General features: G+C 40.5%; 1 protein-coding gene across 1 annotated transcript; it reads right to left on the bottom strand.

Annotated features, from left to right (window-relative positions):
• Positions 1-2,318: 2,318 nt before the first annotated feature.
• LOC308522921 (oxalate decarboxylase OxdC-like) lies at positions 2,319-13,899 on the bottom strand (the record flags this gene model as incomplete). Its single annotated transcript, XM_081096545.1, has 9 exons — positions 2,319-2,453; positions 3,334-3,480; positions 4,726-4,839; positions 5,402-5,511; positions 7,163-7,316; positions 8,194-8,424; positions 11,456-11,662; positions 12,314-12,526; positions 13,816-13,899. The coding sequence occupies 9 exons, from the start codon at positions 13,897-13,899 to the stop codon at positions 2,319-2,321; spliced, it is 1,395 nt and encodes a 464-aa protein (XP_080952671.1).
• Between the last annotated feature and the right edge of the window lie 512 nt (positions 13,900-14,411).

Genomic DNA, 14,411 nt, shown 5'->3' with positions numbered 1-14,411 from the left:
GGCCACTGATCAATGTTTCTGTGTGCAATTTATGTACAATTCAAAAGCACAAATTGGTGTAGCTTCACCCCCCGCCCCCTTTCTTTTTTAATTTTTTAAAGCAACCCTATATAATAAAGAGCTAATATGCTAATTAGACTGAACAGCAGAACAACCATCCAGACGACCTTCCAGATGAAGCCAGGACTGTGAGCCCCTTGCAAGAATTTTGTGCATCAGGCCTCTAGTAGTATTATAATGCTGAATCATGTTCAAGCACTGAGAAATTAGGGTCGTTGGGAAGCAAGTTATACAGTAACAGTAACTATATCTCTTTTCCTAATCAGTTGGGTGATAAAAAGTACCCTTCTCAGAAAAGTATGAGAGAGTGTGAACAAAGAAGCTTTCATGACCATCTTCCACTACTTAGAAGCAATAAGGAACATTCAGGGTCAGGGGTTGTTTTCCTACCCTGGGGTTCCTCTATTTAAATTTAAATTGATTCATTCCATTCAATTATTCAAAGCTATTATTGAAAGACAGTTCTTTAAATAATTTTTAAAAAACATTTTATGTATAATTCATAAAATGTTTCAAATGAATCAAATGTGTGTATAAAATGGTGAAGGCCCTAGCCTGTTTGGCTTCATGGCTAGAGTGTTGGCCTGCAGATCAAAGGGTCAGGTTCAATTCGGGTCAAGGGCACATACTGTGGTTGCAGGCACCTCCCCTACCTGGGCCCTGGCCAGGGTGCGTGCAGGAGGGAACCAATCAATGTGTTTCTCTCACATCAATGTTTCTGTCTATCTTTCCCCTCCCTTCCTCTCCCTCTAAAAGATCAATGGAAAAATATCCTCAGTTGAGGATTAACCAAAAATAAATAAAAAATAAAAAAAACAAAATGGTGAAGGTGAGTTCAATTTGTTCAGTTTTAAAAGAGATTTTTAGTCAAATGTCTGGTTTTTACCTGAATGAGGAGCAGCAAATAATCAGTGTGATTGGCAATTCACTCTTCAATCTATTTATTTGGTAATAAATAAAGTAGGTATACCGAAAAACCTAAAAGTACTTGATTTTTAATGGGTTGCCCTAGAAAAAAAAATGGTATAAAAAACAGAAATTGGCATTCCAAAAAGAGAAAAAGGACTGAAATTAGAACAGCCACATGAAAGTTAGCATATCTTCCCATAAAATACCAACAATATTCCAATTAAATTGTTTCCATTAGATTTTTATTTTTAAGATTTTTTAAAAGTACATAGTGAATTGGATTCCTAATCATATTTCAAGGATACATAGAGGAAATCCAATAATGCTTCAAATACATAAAACTGCAAGAACAGATTTCATTTAAAATTACAATGGCAAAAAGTATATATAAAGATGCATAAAATCTTTATTAAATGATCACACAGTAACCTGATACAATACTTCCTGATACAAGAAAATAGAATATGAACTGGTTTATAATATATGAAGGAATTCTCAAAAAAAATCTATAATAATAAAAGTGTAATATGCTAATTAGACCACACATCCTTCCAGACGTCCTTCCGGATGAAGCTGGTGCTGCGAGGGAAGCCCGGGTCCCGGGAGCCGGAGGGAAGCCGGTGCCGGCAGCCGGGGGAGGGAGGCCTAGCCTTGCGTGAATTTCGTACATCAGGCCTCTAGTTTGTACATAAAAATCTGTCTCTGCATTTACTTCTTATGACTATTTCCCTCTATCTTACATCCTCCTTCCATGCACCCATTGCCCTGTGCTATTCCCTGCACCTTCCGAAGCATGTTCCTCCTGGATGGTAATCAAGTCCCTTTTTGGGGGGAGGGGGCATTAGGTATTTTTTACAGAAAAGTTTTCCGTGTTTTTTCCCATCACTATTTATCCCCTCTATGCCCTCTTCCACCTCTGCCCACCGCCTTCCCCTCTCCCCCACCTCCCACCATCATCACACTGTTGTCCTTGCCCATGAGTGATGAATAAAAAAAAAAAATACATGCATGGTACTAAGATTTACTGATGCGAATTAAAAGAATGGCTTTTCATTTGGAGTAATAAATTTGAAGTAAAAAAGAGAAAATAAACAACTATATACACATATACTAAAATCCATACAAAAATATAATGTAATCTATTGGGGGTGTCCTCTGTGGACCTACTAATCTGCACAGACAATACATGAACTGCCGGCAATCGCTGTCAGCTAAGTGAGCCCACAAGGCTGCTTCACACCCGCGTCCCCCCTTGCACTGTGTGAAGAGCTCCAGGTTCCTTAGGCAAGTCCTTCTTTAAAAACAATGATAACAAATGAAGAAGAACAGACATGAACTCATCAGCAAGCCTAAGGCAGGTTGATTGCCTGGTCCTCCTTGAATTTGGGGATCTTCTTAAACTCACTTTGTTTCTTGAAGAAAAGCTGGGCCAGGATGTGGTCTGCTGTGGCCTGGAAATAGTCGTCCATGTCAAGGGTTTGTAGCTGACCATGGAAAACAAAAGAAGCATCAGCACCGAGCTACTCTGGTTCCTACAGACACCTTACAGCCTCAGAACGGCAGGTACTTGGCCGTGTGACTCCCCAGCTATGAATTCCTGCCCATGTTCACCTTGTGTGCCTGGTCGTCCCTTGCCATGGGGAGCTCACCTTTTCAACTCTGAGAACCAGGAAAGTCTGACTGGTGGCTACATGTGTGGGGGCAGCGGAAGCTTTCTCTAGGAGGGACTCCATCCTCCTGAGAGATAGCTCCCTTCAAGGAGGGAACAGGACTGTCTGTCTTCCTGTCAGCAGGGACTAGTGGCAGAACTTCTCAGAGCACCGTGCCCGGAGGCACAGGATGGATGTGAATCCTCCTGCTCCACGGCCAGAGACTGGACGGATAAACTGGGCATGCTCAGTTTAGCTTACCCCTTTATGCTTGGGAGCTGCAACGCTTCAATGTGCCCTGTTTCTCTATGCCACTAGGCGTTCAGGGCCTGCCTCAACTTGAAGAAGCCAATCCAGTTCCGGAAATTAATATTAGAAACCCACCTTCCCAAGATATTAGTCACATTCTCTAATATCTGCTTTATTAGAAAGAAAAATTACATCATGGATCTCTATATATGACTCTTTGGTCTTTTGTTCTTGGTTCAGAACTTGGGAAATTAAGAGGGAAGGTGATATATTGAATCCCTTTATCACCAAATAAAAAGACTACTTGATTCTCCTCTTTTCACATTGGCTCTGCCAATTTATTTATTTATGCGCTCATTCAACACACATTGACTGAGGGCCTCCTATGGTCCAGATGCGTTGTTTATCAGAGTGTTCTGCCCATCCCCAGCACTTACTCATCTCTCTTAAGCGAGTTTATTCTCACCTGGTCTCTGGTGCTGAAGGCAAGAATGAAAAGCAAATCCTCATCGCATGCACTCTTGATGTAATGCTGGGTTCCAATGGGGAAAAATATCACATCACCGACGTGAATATCAAACTCTGTGGTACCCTGAGTATTAATAATGCCCACCTAAGGAAGAAAAGAATATCTTGAAGTGAAGCAAATAAAATCAAATATTCATTACGGATAAGTATTAATAGTGAAGATCAGATGAATAAAAGCCTGTGACTTTAAAGAGACTTATTAGAAAGAGTAAACAGCAGAAAACAGAGACCATCCTTTGCATAAAATCTCCTATTTCCAAGAGGTAGTCCCACAAAAATCAAAAGATAATCTATTTCAGGAAATGTTCCTCAAAATGCCATTAGCAAGTTCAATACTGCAGAACATCATGCAAAAAGAGCCTCAATCACCATGTTCTAATTAAGGGTTATAAATTACCCTTACGTAATTACCTAATTAGGCAAAGGATTTAAATTTGAGTGTTTTACTCCCCTGCCTTCCTCTCTACTTGTTTGGAAAAATGCAGCCTTTAGGAGAGCAGCATCCTAACAGTCTTCCCTAAAAGAGGGAGAGCCTAAATGTGCACACAAATGCACGCACACAAGCACACCAAAAATAAAATGTTCTTGAAATATAATTTGTGAATGATTACGACGCCTTTTTCCAACTTATTAAAGCCTTCACCTCCAAAAACATACAACAAAACTTCTGCTACGAATGACATAATAGATGAAGTGCAGTCTGGCTTGAGTCTTTCTGTCAGGCACAGGCTAGAAAAGGCCATTTTACCTGTGTATACCATGTAGGTTTCCCCAGGGAGCCCTGTGAAAGTCCAGAACCAAATCACTATGGTAACAGGCGACTCAGTTTGGCTTTTACTAGGTAACCATATAATTGATCATCCAAATCAAGACTCTCTGAAGAGTGAAAGGGGGTGCTGTTAATAGTTTCACCTGGGTAAACTAGGACCTGCGGCCACTCTACCAGCATTTCACACTCCCCAGCCACCCTGACTCACATTATACTGAGAAGCAAAGAGTCACTTACATTCTCCAAAGGGCAGCACATTAAACCCTTGCATTACCTGAGAATGCAAAACTCTGAAACGTAAGCAGGTGTTTCAGACCCTCCGCCATGAGGGATAGCTCTGTATCATTTCTGAAATGTTCGCAGCCTCTCTTCACGCTAAGATGGATGCTGTTCCCCAGAGCCTGCAGGGTATCCCCCAAAAACTGTGCCCAGAAAGGCATTAGCACCCAGCCCTTTGATGTTACCAAAAACTGAACCAAAATAAAGAAACACCTCCCATTTGCTTCTTTCTGCATTAAAAGGAAAGTTAAAAAAAAAAAAAGCTGTTCACAGAAAAATTACCTTTGCACATCCACTTATCACATATCCCATTTCATTGGCATTAAAATGGAAATGAGGCTGTCTCAATCCATTGTTGTAAATCCTGAGTGTACACAAAGTGAGGGCATTTTGATGCTTAAAAAAAAAGAAAAATGAAATCCAGTTATTTAGCCAACATCCTACTCAGCAACAGAGCAATTAATTTAATTATAATTAATATTTGTGAAGCCCTCACTAAGACATGCAATTTTTATGTCCTTTACATTTATTATCTTACTTGTTCCTTATAACAGTTTTGTAAGGCTGTTGGTATTAGTCTCCCCATTTTATGAGTGATGAAATTAAAATCTAGGTTGGTTAAGTAGTTTACCAAGAGTCACACAGTGACAGATCTGAGATTTGAATCAGAAAATTTAAAACCATAGCCACGCTATTGGTCATTATGCAATAGAGCATTTAAAACAAATGAAAAGCAATATTTCACAAGCATCCAGTCTTTTCATTAATGTAACTATCAATGCCAAAAAACTCAGTTCCCAAATCCACATTGAATCCTCAATTAATAGTGTACATTGATCAAATCAACCAATGTTTGACTACATCTTTCTTTTTCTTTTTGTCCAAAAGAATGCTGAATCCAATCTAAATATTTTATTTCATCCATGTTAATAATGATTAAAATATTTTTCTCAATTACCTGATTCAGGAATTTACTGAAAATTTTTTCATTATTGCTTAGTCCACTTTCATTTTTCCAATACTGTGCCAGCTGTATTATTCCTCCTGGAAATCGATACTCTTTTGAACCTGAGTCAGATGAGGTTTAAAAATAAAATATGAAAAAATACTTCAAAATCATACTATAAAGGGCATAGCTCTTCTATAGTCACCAAACTGTATGCGGTGGGAACTGCTGACACCAGATCCTATGTGCCCCCAAGATATTGACCGGATGTGCTCAGGTACTATCCTGCCTCCCAAGCTCTCCTGAAATTCCTAACAAACAGGGGCCTCTTTAAGACAGACAGTTCAACTCAGGGGACCTGACTAGGAAACTTGAGAGTCATCCTAAGTACCAACCCTGCTCTTCAAGTCAGTCACCTACATCCTGTCAGCCCTACCTCTTTAAAGTCTCTTTGCTTCATAACAGTTCTCTCCCTCTCACAACTGTCAGAGTGCAGGCCAGCATCACCCCTATCTGAGGGACTGGAGAGTCCCTGACTCATCTCCCTGCCTCTCAGTGGCCCTTCCAATCCATTCTCCACAATCCAGCAGGATTGGCCATCACTTCAAATCACAAAACTAACACTAACTCAGAAAGATATCTGCACCCCTATGTTCACTGCAGCATTGTCTACAATAGCCAAGATATGAAAACAACCTAAGTGTCCACTGACTAATGAATGGATAAAGCAGATGTTGTACAGATATTCAATGGAACATTGTTCAGCCATAAAAAAACTAATAAAAAACCTTGCCATTTGTGACTGGATAGACCTCAAGGGCATTATGCAAAGTAAAATAAATCAGAGAAGGACATATACCAACATGATCTCATTTAAATGTGAAATCTAAAAAAAAAAAAAGCTCATAGGTCCAGAGAACAGATTGAATGGGTGAAGGAAGTCAAAGGTACAGACTTCCAGTTATAAAATAAATAAATCATGGGGATGTGATGCACAACATGGCAACTACTGTATAGCATATTTGAAAGTTGCTTAACAGTTCTCACCACAAGAAAAAGAGTTCTGTATGATGGTGACAATATTAACTGACTTATTGTGATCATTTCACAATATACATGAATATCAAATCATTATGTTGTACACCTGAAACTCATATAATGTATATCAGCTATATCTCAAATAAATAAATAAATCTATAATAATAAAAAGCATAATATGCTAATTAGACCGGACATCCTTCCAGACATCCTTCCTTCCAGACAAAGCCTCAGCAGGTGGGGGGCTGAGGCAGGGTCAGCAGAGGCCCTGCAGCCATGGCCACAGCAGGCCTGTCCAGGGCCAATGCCCTTGCACGAATTTCTTGCATTGGACCTCTAGTAAATATATATATTTACTAGAGGTGTCACTCTTCTATTTAAAAAACCCTAATTGCTCTTCTTTTCCATCAAGATAAAGTATAAACTCGTTTGCAAAATAACCTACATAATTGGACCCCTCCTCATCAGCTTCTTCTCCTATAATCCCCTCCCACAGCCCCAACACACACCCTCACACTTTGAAATCTTTTGCCATGTTCTCTTTTGCTTCCAGGCCTTTTCTCACATTTCCTACTCTGTTGAAAAATGTTTTGTTTTTTTTCAAACTTCTCTTGACTGTGACCCATTGTAAAAAAAAAAAAAAAAAAAAAAAAATTACATCCCAGTCCAATACACCTATATCGTCACCTATATAAATATTTAAATAAGAAGGCTTCATAAAATAACGTACTATACCTTTAAGGTCATAAAAGTATCTCCACACAAGGCTGTCTGGAGACTGTGCATAACTGGCATTCATCACCAGGTCTGCCAGGTTGGGAGGAAGGTTCACGCCCTGATCCTCCTTTTGCTTGTGGAATGACCTAATAAAATTGATTCCGCCTTCAGGCTGAAACACATAAGAAACCACATAAGACATCTGTGACACATCCTACAAATGTTAGCAATAGAAGGGTAGGTAGCTGAGGGTAGGGTGGTATTGGCACCCTCTGGTTTCCAGTGGCCCAGATAAAAGAGCTGACCTCAGTTAGCCTGATGTGTGATATTTATGAAAATCCTCCAAGTTTTCAATGTATTTTGATTTTAAATGTGTTGGTATTTTATAGTCAATAAAAACTCCTATGGGTTCCATGTTTACCAATAATCTCCCTAATAACTCATTTCTTCTCCCTAGAATATGAGACCAGGACCTGCTGCAAGATAGACCTCAGGACTTTACTAGATAGATTTCTAAATTTTCCATGGAACCCCTTTCAATTGCCAGTCATGGGCCATCACCAATTCTCCTGATCACTCATTTGCAGCAGTGTCAGCCTCCACACCCGACCCTCTGCACCCAGTGTCATTTATGAGTAATCCCTCCAATGATAACATAAATATTTGAAGAGACCCAAACCAGCTGTTCTTCAGGAAAATGGTGGGATCCTCTACATTAGATCAAGAAAACACAACATCATCTGTAGCAAACTTCTCCCTGTATTAGCTTATGGCATTTCAGAGATGAAGATTATAGCAATTTTTATCAACTCTATTATAACCTTTCTACCAAATTTATCATAGTTTTCTATGGAAGTCCTTCACAAAAGAAAGTATAGACACTCAATTTCAACAAGTTTTATATCCTTAGTGGGAACACAAGGTATGTTTTTGAGTTCATTAGCCAACTGTTACACTGTTGATGGCTGCCCTAGACACACGAACACACATGCTCTCTTTGTGCCTGTGTAATGCGTACCCACATCGTGGGGTGAGTTTTCAGTACAGACCTTAAGTGACCTGGAAGCAATGTCCTCGGGTGTAGAGAAAAAGACATCATCAACATCCAGCGTCTGAAGTTCATCATGTGTGGAAAAGAAGAGCAAGAAAAAGCAGTCTTCATCGCCCACGTTCTTTATCCAGTGAAGCGTGTTTTTAGGAAAGAAGATCACTTGGCCAGCTGTAACATTGTATGTGGTAATGACATGACCGTCATCAACCACCCCGATCCATGCTGTCCCCTGAAACACACACAGAGAAGCACATCCAGCACCACCTTAGAGCGATTCTCAACCTTTTTCCATCACCTCCTTCCTAAGGTAACATTTTAAGACTCTTTCTAATCACCAGCTCATAAAATTTTAATACTACAGATATACTATAGATCCGTATACGCCTACTGCTTATGTGCTATACATATATTATACTTTAATACATAAAATGAGTCAGTATTTTTGCCCCCCAAAACCAGTTTATACCCCCTTGGGGGCAATATTGCCCCCATTGAGAATACATACTTTAGAGTTTAAAAAGACTGCAGGCACATGTGTGCTCATATGCAATTACATAGACATGCATGTTTGTATAGATGAATACAGTTGTGTATGTATTTTCCAGTTAAGAAAAAGTCTGCATACAATTTTTATAATAATATTAACAGTACTAGCACTTAGTGCTTTTACTGTGTTCAGTTCAGGTAGTCTTCTTAGTACTTTACCTGATTTAACTCAAGTTCCTTACATCAACCCTGTGAGGCAATTTCTATTATTACCACCACTTTACAGATGAGAAAACTAAGTCCAGAGGGAATATATCGTTTTCCCAAGGTTACTCAGCTAGTCGATGGCAAAGCTGGGATTTGGACCTAAGCAGTCAGCTCTAACGTCTACAGGTTTTTTATTAATTGTGGCAAGAACACCTAAAATGAGATCTACCCTCTTGATAAATGTTTAAGTGTACAATACAGTATTATTAATTATAGATACAATGTCGTGTAATAGTTCTCTAAAACTTAACTATCTAGTCAAATTACCCAGTTAAAATTATTTAATCAGATTATCTAGAAAGAGAGAGTAAAATGGCGGTTGCCAGGGACTGAGGGAAAGCCTATATGTTTCATCCGCACCATACTTTGATTCTGCTCATATAGAATTGTATCCTTTCTCTCATTCTCTCCTCTGTTCCTTAGTATTATTCTGTGACGTAGGTAGAGAAGGTACCATTGTTCCTGTTTTACCAGAGACGCATGGTCACATAGTGGAGCATCCACCAGAGTGAATGAAAAGGACGTCTTGGTTCTCTCTGTTCAGACATGTAAACAGTGTGTATTAACGATGCCGGGGAAAGGTGAATCTTTAAAGCGCTGTCTCCACGTCCACATGCAGCCAACAGCAAAAATATGCATCTATTCCTATTGGGGCATCAACTACTCCAGACAGAGCAGAGACAGCACGGTGGCCAACGGGACACCCACTAGTCACCTCACTGCCCCGCTTCTCTCAGGAACACTCATTCCAAAGCTCTCATGAAGGTACTCCGAAGCAAAAGCAATCTCCCTGGGCGAGTGTGCCAGGAGGGATTTCCTTCATGCCCTGTTGCTTGCTTCCTTACCCTGATCATGAGAGTGAGTGACCCTAGATTTCCTGGGATCTAGAGAATGTTCTGGCCCACATTATTTTTCTAGTTGAATTATTTCATATGTTTCCACTAAGATTGGCATATAACATTATATAAGTTTCAGGTGTATAACATAAAGAGTCAATAATTGTATATACTGTGAAATGATCACCATAGTAAGTCTGGTTAACATCCATCACCACACAAAGTTATAATTTTTTATAACTTTGAGAACTTACAATGTTGAGAACTTTTAAGATCTACTCTCTTAGTAACTTTCAAATAAACAATATGGTACTATTAACTATAATCACCATGCTGTATATTACATCCCCCTGATCTACTTTATAACTGGAAGTCTGTACCTTTTTATCACCTTCTAGCCCACATTTAGAAGCTCAGGCCATAAACTCTGCTGAGCTGAGTTCCAAGCCTTTGATCTGTGGTACATTCTCCAGACTAATTCCTCTGGCTTGGACTTTGTTTTTTAGGGGCCCCCCTCCAGGAAAGCTCACTTAACTGCCTTTCTTTCTGCCTACCACTCTGCCAATACTCAGCCAAAAAATCCTTTGAAGATTATCCTCTTTTACATATTTTACACATGTGGAAAAGACAAGGAGTCAAAAAATATGGATTTTGTCCCAGTCTAGCCAACAACGACAGCTACAGTTTATCTTTATCTTTCTGAGCCTCTATTCTTAAATGAGAAATAAAAAAGGATTCAGTCTTAGGTAGGTGAAACTCTAATCTCTCTTCCTGTTGTAAACTATAAAATTGAATGAATTGTCAAAAATAAAAGAGGAGTTTTATTAACAACAACAGAAACATGTCACATAAAACTGGCTGACCTATTAATAAGGTTATTAGGGTAAGGCCAAATTCTGTAAGTTCTAGGCGGGGCTTTAGTCACTATTGGGTCCCCAGTGTCTGAAATATAGATATATTTGAAATTCAAAGAAGCACACTCATTTCACCTCCAACTCTTTCTATATCACTTGACTTCCAGAAAATTCCAAAAGTTCTGAACCACAATTGGTCCCTGATCTTAGGGACTCCTGGCTGAACATCTGCAAACTGGTTTGTCATCCAGTGCTGCTTTTTTTCTTAGAGCAAAGCTGCCCTCTCTTTGATCATTAGATCTGAGCCCCAATTTTAACTTTGGCTCACAGTATGGAACAGTGATCTTATTTTAAGAACAGTGTCTGAAAAATGATTTCATACTGAAGAAAGAAGTTCAAAGCAATGCCAAGAATAATGAAAACAGCCAGGCTGGTGTGGCTCAATGGTTGAGCATCAATCCATGCACCAAGAGGTTGCAGGTTCCATTCCCAGTCAGGGCAAATCCCCGGGTTGCTGGTTCAATCCCCAGCAGGGGGAGAGCAGGAGGCAGCCAATCAATGTTGATGTTTCTCTCTCATCAATGTTTCTATCCCCCTCCCTCTCCCTTCCTCTCTCTAAAATCCATTTTAAAAAGGAATAATTAAAACAAACAGGTTGGTGCTTCAAGGCATTGCTAACAAATCTAACTGAATACTTAGCCAAAGCCTGGATGTTGTCTATCACTTAAGCAGCTTTTGAAACAACTAAAATAATAACCTGAGGATACAACATACCAGCATAAATGCTGAAGTACCGAATGGGGCAAACTGGTTATACCTGTGCGAGATAGCCATGCTCATTTGCATTAAAGTGCCAGTGAGGGGCACGGAGGCCATTGCTTTTTATTCTCAGGGTCCCCAGCGTCATCTGTGACCTCTGGCTGTTCAAGCTGCTGCCAAAGGCCTCTTCTTCGATGCTGAGATAGTCTTTGATGTTGTTCCTGTACCGGGCCCACTGGATGGCACCACCAGAGAACTCAAACACCTGAGAAGTCATAAACAGGAAAGGCAGTGGAGATGAGGGGAGTAATGGAATTCCAAGAGGGAAAAGGAAGGATAGGCCTGCAAGACGTCAGGAATGACCATATGGTACAGGCTGTGCTCTCTGTCTAGTCCCTGTTAGACATAAAAAGAACACCTATCGCCCAGCTGGTGTTGTTCAGTGGTTAAGCATCAGCCCATGAACCAAGAGGTCACAGTTTGATTCCCAGTCAGGACACATGCCAGGGTTTTGGGCTCGATCCCCAATGGGGGGCATACAGGAGGCAGCCAATCAATGGTCCTCACTCATCATTGATGTTTCCATCTCTTTCTCCCTCTCCCTTCCTCTCTCTGGAATAAAATAAAAGGATACCTATCTTGACAAGAGAAAAGAGGGCTTTCTATTTGTCTATCTGCAATTCTCCTCTCCAGCCAGACAGAGGACTACCTATCTATTAAAGAAAAGTTCTGCCTGGAACCAATATCAACTCACCTTTCCCTCTTCCCTATCTCTCCCCTCCCTTCATGCAGAGAGAACACACCTGATTCCTTCCCATGAAGACAGAGCAAAGCTTAGTAAAAACACAATGGAAACTTTGTTTTGAAATAGCCATTGAGAGTAGATGATGCTTTTCCTAATGTGTGTCATTCATACCTTGGATTTAGGTAAATGATTAAGAAACTGGAACTTGGGGTCAACATCTTTTTGCAGTGTTGGAATTGTTGTTTGTGGTTTGGGTTCCGAATGGGGCTGAGAGTTGTTGATATACACCAAGGAGAGGATCAGGACTCCCACTGCTGTGGTAACGGTGCAGGCCAAGAGACACACCAGGAAAACACTCATCAATGACCACTGCTTCTTCTTTTCCTAGGAGAGATTAGCAAATTAGGGAAAATGAAGCCATCATTGTCTACTCATGCTGCATTAAAATACTGCCTCCTGATCCGGAGAGTAACATGCTAAGTTAAATAAGTCTGTCAGAGAAAGACAAGTATCACATGGTCTCACTCATATGTGGAATCTAAGTAACAAAATAAACTAATGAACAGAGTGGGTCCAGAGACATGGGAGCATGGAACAGAGTGCAGAATCTCAGAAGAAAGGCGAGGGAAGGTGGGTGGGTGGGAGGTAATCAACCAAAGACCTTGTATGCATATATGCATGGTCCATGGACACAGACAATGGAACAGTGAGGGCCTGGGGCAGGGGGATGGGAGCGGGCTGGAGGGGGTCAGTGGGGGGAAGAAGGGGGCATATGTAATACTTTTAACAATAAAGAATTATTTTTTAAAAAATATTGCCTCCTTTCTCATTTACCAGTCTCTTCACCTAAAAATTAAATAGGTTATAAAGAGTATTTTCCAAGAACTCTTTCATTCCAGAACATACATCTACATTTACATGTACAGGTACATGCGTAGGAATAAGTAGCTTACCTGTAAAGAACTGGCCTGCAGGTCTCCGTTTCTCTCCCTCCTTTGTTTAAAGAGCTTCATGGAACTCCCCTCCCTACAGGAGCAACTAACCCATCCACCAAGTCTGAGCACAGTATTTCCATGTATTTCTATGTTACTATTTCCTGACTTCACGTCACAAATATGTGCTGAAAACAATAGTATCACTTCTGTGACTTACCATGCACATTACTGAAAGCTGCCAAGAGAAAACGCATCCTAATCTTTGGACCAATTTGCCCTTGTTTCTCTGACCATTAAATGATACACCGATGCCAAGGCGTCTTGTTCCACTGCCTTCTGAGTTCCTGGCCTTTCTCTCTGAGCAGCCCTATCTCTGATCACTAATAACTGTAACACAAATGTCCTTAGTACTTTAGCCTTCTTAAATGGCATATGTGGTACAGCAGAATCATTTATCAACATATTCCATTTAACATTGCATAAGGGTATTATATGGGACAATAAATAACTCACTAGTACTATAAGCAACGATTCATAGAGAGTTGGGCCATGAAAGAGCTAAAGGCGGTGTGAGTTCAGAGATTGTGAGTAAGAAGGCCAATCGGGAAATATTGAGAGCAGGCGATGCTGCCTCGGTGAGGAAGGTCGCTGAGGAAAGCTGGTCGAGGAGATTCTTTCCTGAGCTCTGCAGGAAGGTTTGGAGGAGAACTCATCTCAAGATGGAAGCCCCCAACTCACCATTCTGGGGCTGGCGCCCATCTTCCCCACATAGGAAACAGTTGGTGTGGTGCCTTCAAGCATGTCAAATGCTGCGTTGTCCATTGGCTGATGGGAGCAAGCGATTCACCAAAAAAGAAAGAGGGAGAAATGTCGCTTCAGCACACAGGGAGACCCCTGAGGTCTCTGAGAGGAGCAGATGATGATGCTTAAGTAAGGGAGTGCTTATATAGAGCGGAAAGTTAAGGAAATGAAATAAGGAAGCTGCCTCTTAAACTATAATCTTGGTTTAAAAAAAAAAAAACACCTAGAAATAATTGCCAAATTAGAGGCCAATAAAATACTCTCTATGGTCCCCAACTCTGCCCGCTGATGACGCATACAGAGGTAATAATAGCAACACACTAACATTTATTTCCTTATCTCCCTGTGTGCCAGGCAGCATGCTAAGTGCTTTCATACATTATGTAACTTAATTATTGCAGTGATCCTAGCAGGTGCTACCATTATTCCCATGTTGTAGGTTAGGAAATGGAGGCATGTAGAGGTATGGCAACTGCCCGCAAATCCCACAGCTAGTTTTAGTGTCAGAGCAAAGCACCCTTAAGCAAAGACTC

Source organism: Myotis nattereri (assembly GCF_964212035.1).
Source record: "Myotis nattereri genome assembly, chromosome: 8".
Classification (NCBI taxonomy): Eukaryota; Metazoa; Chordata; class Mammalia; order Chiroptera; family Vespertilionidae; genus Myotis; species Myotis nattereri.
Note: the sequence above shows the minus strand (reverse complement) of the source record. Positions and strands in the feature narration are given on the sequence as shown.